This window comes from Ostrinia nubilalis, chromosome 17 (genome assembly GCF_963855985.1).
Source record: "Ostrinia nubilalis chromosome 17, ilOstNubi1.1, whole genome shotgun sequence".
Lineage (NCBI taxonomy): Eukaryota > Metazoa > Arthropoda > Insecta > Lepidoptera > Crambidae > Ostrinia > Ostrinia nubilalis.
The window spans coordinates 8,190,751-8,214,026 of NC_087104.1; the positions used below are offsets into that span (position 1 = coordinate 8,190,751).

Below are 23,276 nucleotides of genomic sequence, written 5' to 3' on the forward strand. Positions count from 1 at the left end.
CCATAGGCACAATACAATGTGGCTAAAAAAATTAATTCAACGCTAAAATTTAGATTTGAATCACCAAGATATTTTTTACTTCATGAAAACTCTCCTAGGCATTGTAGATTTGAACTACTTCGGTACTTCAGAGGGCACAGACCGATGAGTCATGTCAGATACTATGACGGCTCGTAAAGTACACCCAGGGTAGACAACCCCTACTAGACTAGACAGTGGCATGGGGTGAATCAGGTAGCGGTTAAATATAAAGAATTCACTCTTGTAGCGAAGTTTTGGGCTGACACTGTGTAGGTGTAGGTTTGTTGTCGACACGATAACAAGAAGAACATAAAGAATCAAAACGTTAGCTTTGGACGTCACTTCCCCACCCTGTATACAAAAATAGAACTACGTTATAGTTTATAGACAGTTCAGATCAAATCAAAATCAAATCAAATAAATTTATTTGCTTAAAACATGGTGATATACAATATATGTGGATAGATAATAATAATAACTGTGCTCATGTTTTACCTTACTATAAATGGCATGCAAATATTTACAATTTAGTAATAATGTTAATGATGAAGATTAATTATTAATGTCAAAAAAAATACAATTTCCAATTAAAATAATATGATGTCAAAAATAATTAGTCAAAATTTCTTATTACAATGTCTCATATTAAGAAAGTCCTTTACCCTATAAAAATTCATGTCACTTAGCCATATTATAAGCGACCTTTTGAATCTTGCATTTGGTAGGTTTTTGATATGGTTCGGGATACAATTGTATATCTTAACACACATGGCATCACACTGATCAAGATAATGTTTAAGTTTAGGTAAGCTATCATATACTAGATGACTAGGATCTCTAACATTGAAGTTTACAACATCTTTTCGCTTTTTGAATAAATTAATATTATTTCTCACAAACAAAGCTACCTCAAGGATGTACAGACAAGGTAGGGGCAATATTTGTAGCTTTCTAAAGACAGGCTCACAGGATTGACGAGGGGACATACCACAAATTGCCCTTACGCATTTTTTTTGCGCTTTAAATAATAAATTCATGTCAGTAGAATTTCCCCAAACCAAAAGTCCATACCTCAGAATTGAGCCGACATATCCATGATATGCTGCAAGACAAGCATTCAAGGTAGATGTGTAGCGCAGTCTTCTCAGAACAAATACATAACGGTTTAATTTATCCCGTAATGCTCCTATTTGTTGCTTCCAGCCACAGTTATCATCTATGATAACGCCCAAAAATTTAGTACTATCTGCTTCTTGAATGTCTATATCATTATAATGTATATTAAGTTTTTGTTTAGTCTGTCTATTTGTCCCAAATTGTATAAAATTAGTTTTGTTTAAATTTACTGTTAAATTGTTATCATTTAGCCATGTTATTATTTTGTCAATTGTACCATTTATGTCAGTTTCATGTTCCTCAGACTTTTTTGTGGACGGGATTACTACCGAAACATCATCTGCAAAAAGTGTACATCTATGATTTGTTACGTCAGGAAGGTCGTTTATGTAAAGTATAAAAAGTAGAGGTCCCAAAACACTACCTTGCGGAACACCGCATGCATTCTCTAAAAACTGTGATCTATTATTTATTACAATGTTATTTTTATCTAAGCTAGTGATTTCAACTGCCTGCTTTCTATTCCGCAAGTAAGATTCTAACCAACTTCGAGCCAAACCCCGCACTCCCATGTTTTCCAATTTAAGAAGCAGTAGGTCGTGGGAAACAAAATCAAAAGCTCGTGTCATATCAAAAAATACCGTTGTTGTGGGTATTCCAGCATTTATATTCCTGTTTATTTCACGCAACAGATGAAACATGGCGAGAGTTGTAGACCTATTTGCCTGGAATCCAAATTGCTCATTCTTTAGTATGCCAAATTTGGAGATATAGCTAAGCAATCTGACTTTCATGGCCTTCTCGAAGATTTTTGACAAAACCGGCACTAGTGTTATAGGACGATAGTTTTCTAGCAATGATTTTTCTCCTTTTTTATAAATAGGCCTAACAATCGACAATTTTAATAATTCAGGAAAGCAACCAGTCTCAAAAGATAAATTTATCAGATGAGTGAGTGGCATAGCAAGTTCATCGTTGCAATGTTTAATTACTTTTGTAGAGATTCCATCATAACCAGTTGCATTTGTATTACTAAGAGATTTGATTATAGTTTTTATTTCGCTAACTGTGTATGGTTCCAGGAATATACTATTATTTAAACGAATTTTATTTGTGTTTTTAAGTGTCTTCTTTTCATTTGTTAATTTTATTAAGTAATTGTTAAACTCATCGGCTATTCGAATTGGATTTTTAATTGTTTTGTTATTTATTGTTATATTGTCAATTATAATGTCATTTGATAATTGGTTAGTTTCATTTTTAATAATTTTCCATGTTATTTTACATTTGTTTTTAGCTTTATTTATTAGCTTCTGATTGTATATTTTTTGAGACAGACTAAAGCATTTACGAAGCAGTTTTGAATAGATTCTATATTGTTGCTTTTTGTTTGTTGATTTAGATTTATAGTATTCATATCTTAATTTTCTTTTAGTTTGGCAACTTTTTCTTAGTCCTTTAGTTATCCAAGATGGTTTTTTATATTTGCAGATTAATTTAACTTTTTTCATTGGAAAACTTAAATTATACATGGTTTTCAGAATGCCATGAAATGATAGCATTGCTTTATCCATATCAGTCATATTTACAATATCAGAGAATGATAAACATTTCAAGTGATCTCTAAATTTATTTAAATTTTCAAAACTATAGTCTCTCATATTTATATAACATAGGACTGGTTTTTCGTGCTTATATTGTACTGGTATATGCAACATTTGTGATGTATTATGGTCAGATAGATACAAATGATGTAATTCAGCAAAGGCGTCGTCAATATTGCTAATTAAGTGGTCAATACAGGATTTTAGCCTGGTTGGTTCAGTTATGTGTAATGTCAAATTATAATTTTTAACTATGTCGATAAGATATTTAGTACTATTTGATAATTTACAAGTATCGATATTTAAATCTCCGGCTAGTATTATCTTGGTCCTAGGATTTTTAATATATTTATGTAAAATGTCATCTAAGCATACCAAAAAAGAATTTACGTTTGAGTCTGGGGTTCTATATAAACAAATAATATAAATATTGTATCCTAAAAGTTTAATACCACAACACTCAAAGGTTTTATCTTGTGATATTTGTTTGATATCAGTTATCTCATTAAACTTAAGTCCCTTTCTAATCATTATACATACACCTCCTCTATTTTTACCACTTTTCCTACAATACGCCGATGCAATGTTATAACCAGTTAGGTTTAAACAGCTTTCACTGCCAACCCTCACAAAAGTTTCAGAGAAGCACATAATGTCAGGTTTTTTGCCTGTTTCATTCAACTCTGTTAAAGCTACTTCTAATATATCCCGCTTTGAGAAAAATCCCGCAATGTTCTGATGTAGCAATTTAAGAAAGGAATGTCCGTTAGTCTCGAAAAAAATTCTCAACCCTTTTTTCTCCCTCTGTGGATGGACTCTTGTTTCGGTTGTCAAGATATATATAATTGTCTAGCATATTATATTTGGAAATTTTAGCTATCAATACATTCAGATCAGTAAAAATAGTTTTGTAACAGTGATTCTTTAAGATGCCCTGTGATCCAGTGAACATATCAGAAGTATATTTTAGGTGTCTATTTGAGTCTAAAATGTAAGCATATTCATATTTCGTATTATCTAAGAACAGTAACCTATTAAACATCTCAATTCGCTGATTGAACAAATTCATATGTTCTGAGTATCTAAAAGTAGGCAGACAAATAATGATGTTTGTATGATTAAATTTTTGTAATGTCATTCTTATAAAATTAATAATGTCATGATAATTGCGAGTTCTATAGAAATCTGCATCTCCTATAAATATTATACAATAGTCACGAAGAGTAAAATCAACTAACTTAGTATCTAATCCTTTTAATAACTGTTTTATGTCAACACCTAAACTTCTGTAATGGCATAATTCTGTATGATCAATCATGTTTAATGCATTTTGTAAGATTTTCCCTCGCGTATAACTACTCAATAAGCACAGCTTCCTCGCCTCGTTTGGGAGTTGTTCGTCAATGTTGTCTTGAAAACACTCCTGAAGACTTGTTGTTGCTGTTGTGATTTCTTGAAGTGATTCATGTAATTCATCCGCTTCATTCTGAACAAATTCCTTCCGCTTGCTGCTGTCCTTCAGTTTATTTGTGGACTTGTGTCTTTTTTTCAAGCTGCTTATATTTTTACACTGTGGTGATGTTGTTGTACATAATTGTTTCAAATTTTCTATGCTTAGCTTGTAATCAGTAATTTGTTTCTTTAAAGCTGAGTTTTCCAGTAATAACTCCTCAATATGACTGTTTGCACTGTCCAATTTAATTTGCAGTTCTGTATTTTTGTCTTCCATTTCCTTCAAATCTTCCCTCAAATTAATTGTTATTTCCGGGCAGCTTCTATTTTGCCTTTCTGGCTGCGATACCATGGATTCCTCTTCTTCAATCTCCGATTCAGCAGGTTCAGAAAGTGACTCAAAACTGTTTTGAACAGGTACATTAAAAATGCTCTCGTCACTTTTATGTGGAGTTGAGTTCGTTAAACCAGAGGATGACGGGCTCAAGATGTTGGGCAATAGTTGTGCCTTGCCTGGTTTCGTCTTGGAGCAAATTGATGGCTTCACCGTAGATTTTTTATTTTTCTTCTTCAGGCATGTATTGCACTTCCATTGTGTTTTCCATTCAGCCAGTGTTGGAATGGAATTTCCTCATTCGCGCACTTTCTGATTCATTTGTATTCTACACTCGTAGCGATGTGTATTGCGTAGATATTATGAACACCAAGACGGATAGACACAGGAAACTGCAGTTAACAACTTTATTGCGGTTGTTTGATGAATCAACTTCGAAGGCGTCACAAATGAATGGTTGATTAAAGTTCAATGTATTAACACTCATATTAGTAACAATTACAATAATAGAGTGAATACATGAGAAATGTTGTGTTGTTTTATCGAATTTCCTAGCTATAGATCAAACAATATAGAAACAAGCAACATCGTTAGAACGAAGAAAAATGTTACATCGTTGTGGTTGAGTAACTTCAGAACGATTCAAACTCCGTCCTTTTTTTTACATAATTAAGTACGCTGGTAAAAAGGCACCGCAAGGAACCATAATCGCGTTTCTTGGAGAAAACAGCTTTAAAAGTATCTAATAAAGAAACATGATCGTCCTTATTTTAAACGAGCTTTCTAATGACACTGCCTAGATAGGGGTCCGTATTTCCACCCCTGACTGCATATGAAGTGGGACCCCAAAAATGTTTTTGCAATTTGTTATCATCACTGTCTCTTGATAGCATCCTCTATTTACTGTCACGGAACCGTAAAATAAGGGAAGGTATAACGAACTTTCCATGCGCGTGAAGCGTTACGAAAACCCAACGAAATTATGCCTAATTCCCGGTATCCCTTTTTTCGACAACTTTGTCAACTAAGTTAAAAGTAATAATTCAAATAGCAGAATTTTTACATGTCGCGTGAATAAACGAATGGTGTTAGTATGTCAAACGATAGCGTGACGGAATTAAAGAATTCAGTAAGCACACTTTAACACTTTTTATAATCTTGATAGTGTTATAAATACACCTTACGTCCTTGAGTTTAAAATTATAGTACCTACTACCCCCAAAAACGCCAGGGTAACTACTTAACCTTTTATGTACGCAAACATAATTTACACTAAACGGCGTGCTTGAATAAGTCAGCTTTATTAGACGAAAAAGTAGAACAGCTTTAACCTTTCTGATATTTCATAAAGATAAACGACTTTACCTAAAGTACTTTTCATAAACAAAAATATCCAGCGGAGAAAAGTCCCTACTTTTTAAATACAAAGTTTGGCGTCTGGAACATAAAATTCGCTTTCTTTGAGATAGTTGAATGTCGTAAAGGTCATTGCAACGATTTGTATCAATGGTTCCAGAAAAGTTGGCAGCCTACCAAGATTTTGGACGTAGTATTCTACCGTCTACACTTAAGGGTGCATTTCTTGTCTCTACCGGCAGGTAATAATTATATTACACCAATTACAAAGTTTCGGTACTTCCATTTCATTTTCAACTTTAGTTATGACTTCCAGTCAACCAACCCAACTCCCTAGTCGAAAATATGAGTTCGCTGTTTGGCCCCCTCCATTGTCTGCGCTTCGGAATGTTCCCTTTTCTTTGCATTAAGCATGTGACGTCGAGTCAATCTGTTGCTTTTAGTACCCTACTTTAGCACCGCGTCCTGCCTTTGTCCGCTAGAGTTTAGGGAGCAACAATGCAGTTCCCTAAACGCGTGTTAATATCCGGCTAGCGGTCCGCGCGTATCATGAATACGAGTGTGGCTCGCGTGGCGACGCTATCGGCTTCCGATCTACCTGATGATGAGCCGGCCCGTCGCCAGCCGCGTGTGACTCCCATTTATTACATACTCACTTAATTATATAGACGTTTCATAGATACCATCGAACTTTGACACACGTAAATCGAATACTAAACTGTTTACTTTGTGCTACAATTCAAACTCTACCTAAATAGCGAAACGTGAAAATAATACTAATGCATTCCAAGAATATAGATCACATAACAATGAGTGTCAAACAAAGCAAAATATTCCAAGGAAATACGGAATAAATATGCTGACAATGATTCAGATTCATGCAATGATTTATGTTTAATGTATGGTAGTCGCTAAAGTATTGGTGCGTACATAAATGCGATTACAAGTCATTAGTCACAACGCATGCTAATGCTGAACTCGGTTCGTCATTCCTGGCTGTCATCCGCTTTAATTGTCCACTCAGGAAGTGAACTTGCATACCGTGGCCCGCTGGTGGCCGCGTCGGGTGACTGAACAACTTACTAATTCACTCTACACACCGGCCCCGACGACCCATTTGATGGGTGACGAGGACCGCGGCGAATTGACCAAAAACGCATGTCCGCCAAAGGTTTTTTTAATATATTATTTTATAAGCAGTCCTTTCTAAGCTATTATGTTAGGAATAATTTATAAATAAACCCTCCCCTTACAATTTCCTTCCACACAATTTTGTTCCACGCCTGCGGTTCCATTCCATGTCAAGCACTCAGACTCTCAAATTGTACCGAGATACAAAGAACACACAGAGCATTTTATGGCGCAACACCACAGATATAAAACAGACAAGAATCCGATTGATAACCGGGCAATTATCGCTTTCAAAGGCCAGCGGCACAACAATCTCTTATAATAGCCCTTGATTTTAAACTCGAGTCGCTTACTACTTTTCTCCGCAGTACCTATGTAAAAGCTCACGCGAACGAATACCGCTTTTTGCCTTCACTCCAATTTTCTTTCTTCTATTTTTAATGCAATCTTTTGTGCCATCATCATAACGGTTATGATTGGGAAATGAAAAAATCTCCAGCGTAGGAGAGTTAATGGCAAAAAAAGAAAACCAACGAACCCAATCTCTCTTTTCTCGTTACACACGCGAACAAAAGTTTCTGAGAACAGAATCTGAAGCGTGGCCCGCAATAACAGGAAAGTAAATGAAATGACATGAACATAACTAAATAACGATAAACTGAAAGATTGTGTTCCTAATAATACTCGTAGATACCTTCTCGACGGTTCGAAGACATAAATCAATATTTGAGAAATAATATCGTGTCAGGATAAAGAAAACAAATAAATGATAACATTGAGTTGTGTTCAAACTGAAATGTCTTCTACAAATGATTGAGATTCTGACATGCAGTGAGCAAATTGACTGACGTGACGCATTTATCGATTTTTGAACAAAAAGATATCAACGTCGTCTGCGCATGAGCACACGACACCTATTTCTAGTCATAGAGGATGAGTTTAAAACTGCAGAAAAGAAATATTTCATCGTGTTTAAATACAATTTAAAAGGTTAAGTTGACACACAGCTTGTATCGTAGTTTGAAAAAGGATCGCATTTCCATATTTGCATGGAAGCAACCCGGGAAGAATTTACATACGAGGCGCTGTAACATGTTTATAAAACGGTTTCGTAAGCTATAACTGTGCGGAATAATATGAACAAAACAGTGCCGGAAACTAACCTAACACCAGTCAAACCCTCGTACGGTGTGAACACATGCTGGCAACAAAAAACCAACGAGAGCGTGTGGGTATTATAATATGGAATCATACAGTGGCCGTCCCGAGACTTGCGGCGCAAAAAGTGAGGCACTTCGCGGCATCGGATACATATTAGGGAAGGGTGACCTTACTTTCGCCTATCTAAATATAGAAAGGGATCTTTTTCTTTTTACTATCTTGCGCATACCTAAGTTGTAATACATTTTATGAATACCACACAACGATGGGGTCCTGTACCGCAAAAACTTCTTGGATGATACTTTTATTTTTTTGTTCAGAGTAGTCAAAGACATTAGCGAATCATTCTTTGCTTATAAAAAGGATAAGTTTAATAACAGCGGGGATTTAAAATTTTACATACACATTATTTATTTGTTTTCAACCGACTTCAAAAAAGGAGGAGGTTCTCAATTCGACCCGTATGTTTTTTTTTTTTTTTTTTTTCTATGTTTGTTACGCGATAACTCCGCCAATTATGAACCGATTTGAAAAAATCTTTTTTCGGCGTATAGGTAATACTTCAAGGGTGGTCCCATTTAAATTTAATAATAGAAAAAACAACCCCCAAGGGTGGAAAATTGGGGATGAACTTTTTTATACGCAATATCTCCGCCGATTATAAATCAATTTGAACGATTCTTTTTTTGTTGAATAGGTATTATCAAAAGGGTGGTTTCATGCGAATTTGAAGAAAATATTTCACCCCCAAGGGTGGAAAATTGGGGATGAACTTTTTTAATTTTTAGTTTTTTTTTGTGTTCACGCATTTGAAGTCGGTTTTATTTTTTTAAAAAGTTATGTACACTACTTCAAACACACGTTAATTACGTATCTACAATGTTAAATTGCTTTTGATACGATATTAGCTATAAGAAGATCCTGATCTTCTTGAACAATGACACACTCAAGAGCATACTCAAGTGCTATCCATTTTTTAAGAAGTCACCTTTAACCTCAAGTGCCTATTAAGCTGAAAGTGTTTGTAAAACAAATTTCTTCAGAGTTCTCGAGGAGTTGGTCAATCTCAGCTCAATTGCTCAACGTAGGTTTGCGGCGAAATTCTAATTGGATTTAATTTCATAGTCAAATGAAACTGATGTCAACACCGAGTTTATCGTTGAAATCCTAGGTTTTAACGTAATCTATTCCAGCATTTTTTACCTATTAAAAATACTAGCTTTTAAAACGCAAGTCTAAAACCATGAAATAAGTGTCCTACCGACTGGTATAGCAGTTTAATTTCAACAAATAATAATAACATAATACGCAATTTATATGGAATAGGGACACCAATCTTTTTAAAATTCAGGAGACATTCCTGATTATTGGCGCACGACTACCCGGGATCTTTAGGTGCTCATAAAGATGTTTTTGACTGGAGGTATATTACTGTTTATGCATAAATGAATAGAACCCAAGAGTTTATTTTGCCCACAGAGTTCCGGAAATATATTTATTTTCATATTATCAGAAGAAAATCCATTAGAACTCCCACACTTTTCTACTATCATTTCTCCATCCTAGATCAGAGAATTTATCAAAGTCACACGGTCGAAGGAATAAACGTCGGATATAAGTAACATACCAAAGAGGTTCCCCTCAATGAATTCCGCTAGGCGAGCGAGGAAGAAATCTAACACATGCTTTTATTCATTTATCGGAGAGCATGGTTAATGGGCACTGTAAAAAAACAAGCATTGGCGTCGAAAGACGTAGGGCCTGCGGAGATTGGTCGGGCGGGCGGCGGCGCGGTAGGGGACGCGCCGTATTGATCTGGCGCTCGGCGCACCCCCTCCCCCGCCCCGGCCAGACGAGCTCACCCTCCCGGCTGCCGACGCACACCCCGAGCCGACACCCGGCCGTAACGCAACCACACCCCTTTTTCATGCGAGTCACGGGATTTTCCAATTCAATTTACCCACCGATCGAGAAAGCTTCCAATAGCTTACGAACTAATAAAATGATAAAACAAAGCGCATTCATTTGTATTTACCAGCCCGCACAACGACGGGTCAGTTAAAATGAGATCCCAGATTATGGACGCATACGAAAGTAGTGTTTCCAAAAGGGCTGGACATTTCGGTGATTTGTAGCCTGTCATGCGTGTTTTATTTATCAAAAAGGATAAAAAGTGAAACATGTTTACTACCATATAGAGTGGCGACTTGATTCGATTATGGGCACAATAAGCGAAGGAGCATTTTGGTAAGTTCATTGACTCCGCGAACAATGTGCCCGCGGGCGGCGGGGCCGCGCGAGCCCGCAGCATCTGCTGCGCGATAAAGGGTTTTATAGATACCACAATATCGGCACATGTGAGGCGGCTTCCGTCTAGCTAGAAGATTGCTACACCCTTCAAAGACTGCTGAAAGATTTTCCACCACATTGTGAGTAGTTGTCTCGACAGTTGGAAACTTAACAAAAGAACATCATCTAAGTACACCAGTCATATCGGAAAACAATGCAGAAGAACTCCTAAGTCCTATGCCTCCTGATACTAAAAGTATTTAACGCACACAAAATGGTTTTCGTGTAATTAACCAATTTAAGTGAACATTAGTAGGAGTATCAGCTCTCGGTATCACCCTCCTCGAACTGCTGAATTAATGTTAAACATTTTTCACATCCATATCAATGATAATTAATTTCTCAGATAAAGTTAATTAAACGTCAACAACAGGAGTCCCGTATTTAATAACCACACGTGTTATGTTCACAAAACAAACGTTTTTGTTATAATAGCACCATTTATCAAAAGTATAAAACAGCTGTGAGTCACTATCTGATACCGATAAAGGTCAATATTATCTACTAAATAGCTCTCCCTAATTGCAGGGGTCCCGATCCCGATTGGAAGTCGGAAGTATAAAAGAATTGCGCACTACCGATATCAGTGTTTGTTTCGGTTGTTTTTGGATGAGTCAGCCAAGATAACCTTACTTGGGCTTACTCATGGACGTTTAGCCGACTGCAGTTACACATTTCAAGAATAAGGCGTGACGCATCACCGATACACTACTAATCAAGATTGTTTAGATAAATACAGTGATAAAAAGAAAACTATTCCTTGTTCCCTACATTAAAATAACGTTAGGAATGAACTTAAACATACGTCTGAGCCGTCAGCTCGTCAGCTTGCGGATGATTGATGGACGGACGACTGCATCTCACGGGTCACTCGAACGATAACACGCCACAAAAAAATAAACCAACGGAATATCTTTTGTGTTGTTTATTAACGTCCCAGTATCAATAATAATATAATACGAATGTGAAACGTGATTTGGTCTCACTTTTTAGGCTCTTAGAAAGAGGGGCGATGAATTGATACCAATTTAACAAATAATTAGACACGAATGAAGAAACAATCATTGAATTTAGTGTGAATAAAATTTTAAAATGGAATTTTAATACGGCTTAAGTATATGAATGAAACATAAAATGCAAACTCGGAATATTAGACGTAAGTATTATACAATATTCAGGTTATTTTAACTCAAAATGCAAGTACCAGAAAGGAGCAGTATTGCAATCGAGTCCACCCACTCGCTGCAGTCAGGTAGATACACCAGCGAGTTATACGAATCGAGTTAACTCAAGAACATAACTTTCTAGTGACTCATAGGAAGAGAGCTATCTCGCGCAGACGCTCTCAATAAGGAAGAGGGTAATAAACAAATTCATCTCTCCCATCTTATGTGGCTTCGGAGCCCATTAAAATGCACAATACTGCACTTTATACCATAGAGCCCGGTCTCTGTGCCCGAGGGGCACTCGCTATTTTTAGGTTTTAAATTGATACGCCAACAAAGTAAAGGATGTAAGCAATTAACACTCACTTTTACTACATAAAGAATGCCAGTAGCATCAGGAGAAAGCATAATACGAGTGCGCGATATCGAGTGAAGAGGTCCTTTGAATAATATAATCTAAATATTCATTACAACACAGTCCAGACGCCCGGCGCATACGGAAAAAAATCAAAATAAAACTATCACATTTCCCATCGTACGCTCATCTCCACATATAATTAAGCACTCTCTGAATAAAAAAGAAAGCCACTTATAAGAGGCGTGAGTACGTCGATTGTTCTCGGAATACGTCTCTTGCCGACACTGACTTGACCTAATTGAAAATAATTGTGCGTTATTCATTGGTCCGATCCCGAAGGCTTACAAAAACAAATCGGCCGAAGCAGAGCACGAAAGCACATCTGGGCCGGTACCGGAGCCCGAGCGCAGGCCTCATAATAGGATAGATTTCGGTCTGTAACTGTTACATATCATTAATTTAATAGCGCTATTAACAACAATCTCTTGTGCGCTATAAACCGATGAGAAGGGTGATCGTTTGAGAAATATTTGTTGCTTGTTGAACTAAAATTTTGTTTATGATTTAAACAAACTTATTCTTGTCTGGAATTAGTATTTTTAACATTCGTAACTGTCCCACTTAGTCCTACATAATACGTAAATATGGTCACCACAGTAACTTACCAACGTCTACGACATGAACAAATTATTTCAAACATTCAGAGACCTTACATAACGAGTATTTAATTGTAGGTCAACACACTCCGGCCTATCAACTAGTTATGTATCTGGATCGTTACAACTTTTAAACGCGCTTCGCCTTGAACTTGAAATAGTAACAAGTACCCGACTAGCTAGACGTACTCGCGGTATGTGGTATTATAAAAACTGCAGTTGAACGTTTATTAGGTATGATTTCAAATATGGAATAAACTGCTAAGATCATGGCCGAGGTTAATCCGCAGGCTACCACGGGTCGGGCTGGAGCTAGCGGCGGTGTGGGCGGAACTCACACGTTTTTGCGGTGCAAGACTAGAGAACTTGTATCTGGTACCGGTCGAGACCAGTCAGTTCATATTTTCGCGGCAGCTGGCGTCGAGTATGTCGCGGTCATTTACATAGTAAGCGATAAGCGCGCTATATTTAGCGCGTGGGGATGTGCCTGCGCACCTCTCGTTGCACCTACGCTCCGCCACCCTAGCCTCCCGAATGCATTCGAGGAATCTTCCATTTTTCATTGGAAATAAGCATCTCGTAGTATGAGAGCTTTAAAATAGTCCATTGTTTCGAATTATGAAATCAATTTCTAAACTCGTACCTTTTTACGATTGCTATCATCAAGCAAGATCATCTAAAGAACCGTAACTAATTTGACATTGAACCATCAAAGACTGCAAGTTGCAACCAACCGCGTCGATTCGCAACCCTCATTACTGCTAACCGTAAGGATAACGAAGCAGATCTTTCACAGTTAAGTCGTCGTTTTGTTAAGCCTCCGACCAACAGCAGTTAACGTTAACGAGAAAAGTGGCGGATAACTCATGTGTCGTCGCAAGTAGCGTGTTGACTCGACTCGTCCGCTCGACTGCATTATCTGAAGCACTGGAGCGATAAAAACGAACAAAGAACAATGTCAGTCGGCGCTTAACTCCCTTTCGCACGAAGTCGCCGGGCTCCGGTTTCATATGACAAAATAACATCAATTTGTTGTAGCCGTCAATGCGGCAGCTACTGCGCGCTTGCGTGCAGCGTGCGTGAGCGCAGCTACTCGAGCATCCATCGAAAACGCATTTCCATATTCTATTGAATCCGTAATGATCTAGCGAAATCGATCGAGAAGAGAATGTAAACATACCTATGTATAAGCGAAAAGAGAGCTAAAACACGACACAGAGTGGCATCGTCGTTTTGGCGGTCGCCGAAGTGTAAATCCGCTCAGGGCGTGTCGCACGGCTGCCGAGTGCCGGTGGGTGCCAGTGTGCGTGCAGAATTTTCAATCGGCCGAGTGCATTAGCCGTGCATCTCGGAGGCGGCAAATGTTAATGAGCCTGCGACTCTCGCCGAGAGAAACGGGACTCGTCCTCGCCGGACACTAGGTGACTGGGTACACCCTACATCATGCAACTCGCCGCCCGTAAATTTCGCACTACTCTCACTGCTGCGGCGTCGGTGAAATTTATGCAACTTCAGTAAAAAAAACCTAATTACCAACTGTAAGTTGTTATAGAAGATTCCAATTGAATCGGAATATCATACAACTAGACGCAGAAATTTGAATTATTTATTTTTATATTTAATTCAGGACACCCTCAGAATTATTTTAATGTGCCCAACCGTCAGACCTTTTTGCCGTAGAATCTCATACACGTTCAAGAAAATCGTTGACTAAATTCGAAAAAAGTAAAAAAAACTGAGGGTAAAAAATAAAATCAATAAAAGGACTCACCAGGCTTTGACTCGGATGAGGACCTCGCCTTCCCCAACGGTGGGCTCGGGTTTCTTCAGGATCTTCACGGTCTTGAGTCCGCCGAAGCCGGTGAGGACGACGGCGCGCATCTCCTTGGGCGGGGGAGTCTCCTTCTCCTCGGTGGCCTTCTCGGGGGTCTCCTCGGGCGGGGTCTCGGTGGTGCCGTTCTCGGTCGGGGTCTTCTCGGGCGCGGCGGCCGCGGGGGTGTCCGTGCTCTCCGTCATGGCTGGGCTGGTGCGGTCGGGGCGGCTGGCACGAGGCGAGTGAGGCCGGCGGCAGCGGGCGCGTCGCGGGACGAATGAGCCGGCCGGGCGCGCGCCAGCCAGGGTGGGGACCCCGCGCCAGTGTTACCAACTTAGGGGTTTTCCCCCCAGATTTAGGGGGTAAATAAGTGAGATGGGATTTTTTAGGGGTCTAACATTTTTAGGGGTAATTTTAGAGTTTTTTTTACTTTTAAATACTTATTATAATATTATTATTGATACTTTTTTTATTATATAAATATACAAATAAATGGTAGCCAAAAGAGACATTAATATTTATTTCTTGACTTGAAATATTTCATGTATTAAATAATTTATTGGTTACAAATCTCATAATCACGTCTTTGAATGTCCGTTTTTTAAAGTTACGCTACCCCTGAAAGCGTAACTTTATAAAGCGTCTACGGTAAATATTTTTTAGGGGGAAAACTCAATAGCTAAGGCTATTTTAGGGGTTCTTGATACAACTTTAGGGATAAATATTTTTGAGAGTTGGTAGCACTGCCCCGCGCTCCCTCGCCCGCGAACAGGTGGCCACCGCCGGCCGGTTTCTGCCCTCGCACCCCTCGCCCCGCCGAATATTACACTACAAGGGACCTGGATTAACTTTATTACTCAGATGTCGATATAAAAAGCTATATTCGCTCCGACTGCTCCGGCGTTGTGTAGCCTCCAGTCGATACCTCCCGAAACTGTACTTACCCTGAACGTGACTTGGCGTGAGATCGATAGGACGCCCGGTCTAGCATGCGTAGGTACACGCGCTGCACGTCATATTAAAGTCTAGTTTATAGCTATATGCGTTCCGCCGTTTCTAGATTTTGCCACATTTTGCAATTTCAAATCTACCCCGTGCAAATTAAACATAATACATATTTTCAATATACCGGCATCATATCTGTTTAAACAACGACTAGCACTGACCTTTTTGATCGGAAAGTTAATGTAGTAAATATAAATCTTTCGTTGCACCGAGCGCACTGTTGAAGTGATAACAGTGTTTATATGATAAAAATGAGGTTGTTAACTATCAATATGACCTTCGGGAGTTGCAACAAAACATAATAAATAATAATAAATTAGTACGACATGTGCGACAGCGGGGCAGTGAAAACTGCGTCGAAAGTTCGAGTCGCTCGCAATCGCGTCGCACTTCATTGTATGTAATATTCGGCTGAAAATAAAAAGCACAAGTTAACATCATACATAATTTAATTCAACAACTAAACAGGACTAGATCAAAAGTAGTTTCAAACAGTTTTCTGGTCATCTTTGTGGTCTTGATTTAAGTTTGATTCCTCATAATAGTAGTAGTCGTCGTCATCATAGTAGTAATCATCATCTTCTTCGGAGTCGTACGTTGGATCGTCATCATCAGTGACAGTGGGCTGAAGGAGCCAATCCTCGCGGCCACTCCGCAGCTCTTTACGCAGTTTATTTTGAAGAATCTACAAAAAAAACCTTATATTACTGCTCGCATTGTACAAACAAATGGGTGCAGATAACCATCTTCACCCACCATTCACATAGCATTCCCCGCATTATTGTCGGGTGACGATTATGTGAGGAATGCCTCTCTTTAGACGACCCTATCTCATGCCCAGGATCGTGATAAATATATGAATGAGACACCACGCCAGAATAAATTAGTTTAACCAATTTCTTTGCCGTGTCATAATTATTTGATGTAACTAGATAAGTATAAGTGTTTTCTACTATGTCCAATCTTTTAAACATAATATTTAGTAGTGATCCATCATAGCAAGAGATCTAATCATCTAAGCACTGTATAAAAAGGTGAAACTATTTCTAAAACTAACAGCCATCATAAAATTATTTTTAGTTTTATGCCCAGGCTTGAAAAAATTACATTAAAACATTTCAATTTAAATATTTCTCTCACTGACAAACTAACTTAGCTCTATGTAATATATTCTAGAAAGTTGGAATGAATTGCTTGATCTATTTTATTAGTTTTAATAAATTCATTTACATTGAGTATCATTATTTAAATTACTGTCGATAAAGTGAATTCGCATGTTATTAAGAAAATTTTATTATATGAAATGTGATATCGAGACTCAGATAGACAATCGATGGAATATTATCACGTTCGTGAACTCGATATTAACTCGACGATTTGGGGGCAGGCTTTTAAAATAAGAATAGTAATTGAAACAAAAGAAAGTAAGCAATCAAAACCGCTGCTAATAATTAGATTACAGAATCGTGATGAGATTTCTAACTCTGATTTATTATAATTCCTAATACTAAGTTGACTGTATCTTCCATATTTACCTACTTTTTTACTGTTAAACTTTTTGTTTCAATCCGCGAGAGCCATAGAAGAAAGAAAAAAAAACTTTTTGTGACGTATTGTCACCATTGTAATGACATCAGTAGGTACAGAAGAATTACAGCACAATTTTGCCTTATTTGTCATCATAAACCTACTAACCGTTTATCATCAGTTACCTAGATTATTTCATGTATGTACAAGAAATATTGAGTGGAGCCGACATGGTTGCCGATAGCATAAAAATCAGGACTTAATTAAAATAAATGATAACAGCCGAGCAATACGCTTAGATGTAAAAGTTATTGTCGCCATAAAAGCTGAGATATTACTACAATCCCCTCGCGTGGAGTACAGTCGAGCTCTAAATTGGCTATAATTAAACTATAGAACAATATCAACAGGATAATTAGAAAATTATGTACCGAATATTGTAATATAATATTTACGTATTATGTTTCGCATTGATTTCAATAACTACAAACATTGTAATTATCAATCGCGTTGTTTGTTAACATACTTACCAGTAAAATAATAATTATGTAAAATTAATTAAAACTTACTACGCGTAATCGTAAAATATTTGTAGACACTTCTAATAGCTAGATGAACAAACCATATGAATAGTAGGTAAACGAGGCTCAATTATTTCCGAATAGCACAAAAATAGGTAAATTAACTCTCAATTATTAATCAATTCAATTTAAAAAAATCAATTTACCAATTTTTGTCACTTGTGGTGTAGGGTCAAAGCAGCCAATTTTGAAAGTGCATTCAGGAACTGTCTCCGAAATCGTTGTTACAATCCGAACAATGTATTAAAACATAATAATACATCATTTGAAAAAAAAAAAAGGGACAATGCGCCCGTTTATTCGGGCGAGTGTACATGCGGGCATTTGATTAAATCATGTTCACATATAACTCGTGCATTATCAGCGGTGCATTAGTGAATCAATGAGACCATTTCGCCGTACAAATTGTTACATATCTTGATCGATATCTAATAACGAACGTTGATAAACAATTACCCTGGATTGTTTTTCTATTGAATATGGTAGGGTATTGCAATTTGATATCAAGTGTTGACGTAACTTTTTAGTCGGCGATGTGCACTATTTGCGATTAAAAAATAATAGAAGGTTTTGAGTATGATTATCAGGCCACAGAAAAATATTAGTGCGACCACATGCTATGAAAAGTTAGTTGACCAAGAATAAAAAGGGATTAGTTCTACTAAATTAATATTCAAATGCTATGATACCATCCATAGGGAATAATGTTATTATTTCCTATATCACAAAATTAGGTTTCCTTGATTTATCTATTTTGAATTTTGGCGTTTAAAATTAAAAATAATTGAGGAAATCCATCACTCTGTATTAAAGACCGAATAATAAATCAACACTAAAATTATAAAGAGGAAATATTTGATTGTTTGTATTGAATAGGAACCCGAAACTATTGAACGATTAGAAAAAATCTTTCATTAGAATCCCACAATATTTCTGATGAACATAGGCGGTACGAAGTTCGCCGGGTCAGCTAATAAGTGACATTAGCCCAATGTCGTCGGTTTCGTACTGGCCGAATCGAGATCCGAGGAACGCGGGTTCCGAACCCCGTCTCTGGACTATTTTGGTGGACCCAATCATAAGACAGACAAGCATTATTTAGCTTACCACCAGGGCTTAGCGGGTTAATTTTAAAAAAATCTTTAAAAAACAATGATATTCACCTGTCTTTTCAGTAAGAAATCAGCTAGGTCCTGTTGCTGGTTACCCAAATCTGTGATGTCAGGTTTTGTGTCCGAAGTTCGATAAGATATGACTGGGTTGTCCACGTCGATATTGACCCACGCATCCCGACTCTTCTTCCTCGCAGCTAGGAGCCGATTCATGATCCTCGCGTGGTCCAGACCAAACACATTGTGCGTCATTTCAGGGATCGGATCATCGATGAAGGACATCTCTTCCTCAACCTGCTTTATTTTAGCCTAAAAACAACGTTGCGTATTTACAAAATGCGGACGTATTTACTAAATTATTCATAACTCCTCTCATTACATATTCCCACTGACGTATTGCTTGAATCGAATTAGTATCCAGTAATAGAATTGGACTTTACCGTCGGAAACTTGGAATAGTTTGCGCCAAAGGTAAGGTAACTTAGTTACCGTACTAACTCATTATTATACTATGGTACTACTAAATAATTAAGTAATAAATAAATAAGTAATTACTTATATCAATTTATATATGCAAAATAATAATTATTAAATTCTTGCTCCAATTTTAGGTCAGTCTTTAAGCAAAGTTTTGGAATCCTACCAGAGACCTAATGGCTTAAGAGACAATTTATAAGTACAGCTGAGAGTCAAATAAGTTGTCTGCAATGGCAGATTGTTAAAATAAGATGTAAGTTACTCTGCTCTGTGCCAACGGCTCTATAAGTCGGAAGCTTGTCATTCGCTAAAACAAATTAGCCACATGATTGACAAAAAAAAATGGACCAGGACCAGACGACACATTTTACTATGTATGCTAATTCAAAATGTCCATAGTATTTTTAGCGACGGACTTAGTTCAGTACACCTAGGTAGGTACATACTTGACTTATTTATGTGTTTGACATCAAAATTCAAGTCAAAATTATTGTGCCCATTTAGTTGATACATATTTTCTTATTAGCATAGATACTACAAATATGAACGTCTCCTGCTTGGCCAAGATTCGCGCCGTGATATAATCTTATCGATGATTTTAGACGACAAATGTATAGACTTATCGCGTAAAATCGATAAAATGCCGCGATAGTTTCATTAAATGAAATGAAAAAAAAAATTACTTGACAGTTTACACTTACTTTCATTTCGGGCGATAGATTTTTGTTCAATGTGAAGTTGGTCTTGAGCAAATGCCCCATTTCAGTCGCTTCATAGTCCTCGCCATAGTCGGCTATTGCAAGGCGGCGGTCCAAATCTGCCACCAACGCCTCTTGTTTATCTAAAAAAACCAAACGAATTAAGAACCTCTTCCTTTTTTAAGTCAGTTAAAAAAAGAAACGTCGATAAATAAAAATATTATTGACGGCAACCGCCCTAGGTGATCGCTATAGAACAGTGGTTCTTAACCGGTGGTCCGCGGACCACTGGTGGTCCCTGAAGGCATTCCTAGTGGTCCACGAAGACATCGTAATAAACAAGTGACATGACGTGATGAGTCGAGTCAACACAACGCAAACGACGCATAGTGGGCGAGAAATCGACCTCCACTTTCATAGGATTTTGAAAAATAGTGGTCCCTGACAAGACAGAAATTTGGTAAAATGGTCCCTCGTGACTTAAAGGTTAAGAACCACTGCTATAGAAGAACTACCTTTGGCCCGCGAATTCGTCGGTGTACGTAGCTAATTTTCCATTTTGATTTTATAATATTGTGAAGTTTAGTGAAGCACCGTCCCCAGTAGGTCCCGCGTAAAGGACTAATAAATATCTTCCTAAACTTTATGTGTGATTATGTGTCTGTATATCAAAATTGTTTGTTTCCCTAATATATATAAATAAATAAAAATAAACTTTCGCATTGCTAAAATAATATTTTCTATGAACTGCGAGTCATAAACGAACGCGGCGCTTAACGGTCGCAGTTTATATCAAATACCTACACAGTCATGAAATATTGGTGTTTCATGACGTCTGCCTACTATTGCCATTGAACGCTAGACTAGATGCTTGATAATAATGTAAAATTTCCCCTTCTGGCTATGGCCATGCGGCCACGTAATACAGTTGTACCAAGTTTATTGGACGATATAAAAGAGTACGGCTAAGTGATTGATCCAGTCTCCTGGGTGCGTCCAGAATTGATAGGAAATCACAGCCGAGTATGCGCGCGCACTTGTCAGGCTGTCGGCGGCCCTAATCCGACTCCGCTTAATTAGATGGGAGAGAAATGGCGACGACTATTTTGCAGTATGCTGAAAACTAACGACAGATCTGTATTTAGGTAGTAGGTAGTAGAACGAATTGTACGTATCAACCTTTGTCCTACTGAAAAATTGTAGAATAATATTTTTTCATACGAAAGGTTTGTAATGACGATGACGCCAAATCAGAGAAGCGTCAAACAAGTATCTAAATTGAATCGAGAACTTGTACCGTGCTTGTACTGTCCTCTTAGACAAAGTAAGATAATAAGTATGAGACAGTTTAAAATTCCGAGATCTAAATTCAATATGTCACAAGTGCTTCTTTGTTTGGGGAAGACAACAGAGCTTATGGCTGTTTAATATCACATAGGGAAAACTCATAATTATTATTACCAAAAATACACAATGAAGCCCTCACAGATAATATGAGTTATCTGCAAATATATGACATTACTTTCTCCCACAACCAAGAGGCAAATATGATCTACCAATTAACTTTACCTTTTATTGCAAAAAAACCTAAATTAAAACCCCATCCCATTTAAAACTCAATTCTTATTTTTCTCCTCTCTGATCAATTCTTAGCAATAATTTTACTTTTAGTTTATGGCAATAAAATTTAACTACATATTAACCCAGGTCCAGGTTGATCAGACTAATAATATAGCACTGTAGGTAGTTTTGATGGTCAGAAATAAAGTTGATTTGATTGCAAGACTTTGTATGGCAGACCATGTAGTGCGAATTATGCATAGAAACTAAATAGTAACTACTGCCCCATTCATTCTCTGTTGCAGTACTGCAGAGGTTTACATACTGAGGCTGAACAACCAGCCATAGAAATGTACTAGCTTTAAGAAAATCAAAATCCACATTTATCTTGGTAATAAACTACCAGACTTAAAAAAAGCATATTGCTCATCAGGTTTGTGACACAGTATACTTATCAATAACTTAGAAGAGCAGACAGCAGGAGGCCCACAGAGGATGTATTTGACAAATTGATAACATTGGTATCATTTAAGTGTGCATTTTGTTTACATAATTGTAAGTTATTTGTATTCTGTTACTTAATCTATATTTCTGTATAGTAAATAATACTAACCTTTAACAAAAGTAATGTGTGGTACCACTCCCATGACCCTCAAAGTCGACAACTCATGCCTCAGCGCTCCTGAAACTTTCTTGAGTGCCAACTCTGTTTCCTCATCAGTAGAGTTGCCTTTGCAGACCCAGAAAACATTGACAGTTTGAAAATCTGGTGTCACAGTCACCTATAAAAGGAATAACAGATGTAAAATAAGTGTTGCATTACATACTTTTATACAGTAGCGGCGTAAGGGGGGGGGGGGGGGGGGCGGTGGGGGCGGTCCGCCCCGGGTGCCAAGCATCAGGGGGTGACACAAGTCGTGCAGATTAGTTTCAATCTTCGAATCGGTAGGTTAGTAATCCGTCAGTGTGGCAGCTCACTAACAGTGCACCCATTAGCAGTGTGACTCGTTTGGGTGTGCCTCGTTGGGAACAAGACTTTATTTCCACAGAGATAATATGCTAAAGTTTATGGGCCTAATACTTTTAAATTACACATTGATTTCTTATTAAATTGCAATTTATCACCTTTGAAATTTCTATCCCTCTTCCTACAATGTCCATAGCCACAGTTCCCGTAGACATTATATCGGTTATCTGCTTCATGAACATCTTGTTCAGCATGGCTACTCTGCGTACTGCTCGCTTTCCAGGCTCATTTGTAGTCTTTGTCAAGCTCTTTACAGAAGGTAGTGCATTTTCTTCAAATCGTATACCTGGATACCATTGCCTGAAAGAAAATTCAAATTAACTCAAAACTTAACCTCTCTAAATTTTGAAATGAAATTAATTTAATGAAAGTGGAACTTACTTTTTGGTTTTTGGACTTATCATTTTGGTTAGCTTCAGACCTTGCTTTTTTAGGCTAAAAACTGTGCTGGTAACATGGTAAAATCGCCGAAAAGTCGTCATTTGGAATAGTAAAACAACTTTAATTTTACAAATATAAAACAACAACCTTCAAGTTTGCGTACTGTATTAGATTACTTTACTTTTTAGCCGTAACTGTTTACAAATAAACAAATTAACTCTTTAGAGCCGTAAATATATTTTCAAATCAAAGTAATCGCAAGAAAGAAAAACAAAACAAACGTTTGCAAACTTTTTACCAAAGACAACAAATTGTTTTGATAGTTTTGACATGTGCCACAGATAGATAATGCTATAAAATAATGCAACACCTATTTACACTGATACATAGA

The 23,276-nt window shown here is 37.4% G+C and overlaps 2 protein-coding genes across 3 annotated transcripts in view; both read right to left on the minus strand.

Annotated features, from left to right (window-relative positions):
• Positions 1 to 14,778, minus strand: part of LOC135079995 (synaptic vesicle membrane protein VAT-1 homolog-like) — a 45,044-nt gene extending 30,266 nt beyond the window's left edge. The window contains exon 1 of one of the 2 annotated variants that reach the window (XM_063974660.1): positions 14,476 to 14,778. In XM_063974660.1, coding sequence (XP_063830730.1) covers positions 14,476 to 14,720 — 245 coding nt within the window. In that variant the 5' untranslated portion in view covers positions 14,721 to 14,778. The remainder of the gene's footprint in view (positions 1 to 14,475) is intronic. The other variant, XM_063974659.1, reaches the window with a different exon arrangement.
• A 1,175-nt stretch (positions 14,779 to 15,953) lies between these two features.
• Positions 15,954 to 23,176, minus strand: LOC135079997 (putative ribosome-binding factor A, mitochondrial). The gene is made up of 6 exons (XM_063974662.1): positions 22,886 to 23,176; positions 22,603 to 22,804; positions 22,091 to 22,259; positions 19,921 to 20,060; positions 18,794 to 19,051; positions 15,954 to 16,207 (listed from the first exon to the last, which is right to left on the minus strand). Exons 1-6 carry the CDS (start codon positions 22,984 to 22,986, stop codon positions 16,010 to 16,012), a joined length of 1,068 nt encoding a protein of 355 aa, XP_063830732.1. The 5' UTR covers positions 22,987 to 23,176; the 3' UTR covers positions 15,954 to 16,009.
• Between the last annotated feature and the right edge of the window lie 100 nt (positions 23,177 to 23,276).

Excerpts from the sequence above, each read along its gene's own strand:
- LOC135079997 (XM_063974662.1), bottom strand. The coding sequence starts at position 22,986 with ATGACGACTTTTCGGCGATTTTACCATGTTACCAGCACAGTTTTTAGC. Across the intron at positions 22,805-22,885 it reads ATAAGTCCAAAAACCAAAAA|GCAATGGTATCCAGGTATAC; the intron begins GTAAGTTCCACT and ends ATTTTCTTTCAG. Across the intron at positions 20,061-22,090 it reads ACACATTACTTTTGTTAAAG|ATAAACAAGAGGCGTTGGTG; the intron begins GTTAGTATTATT and ends TGGTTTTTTTAG.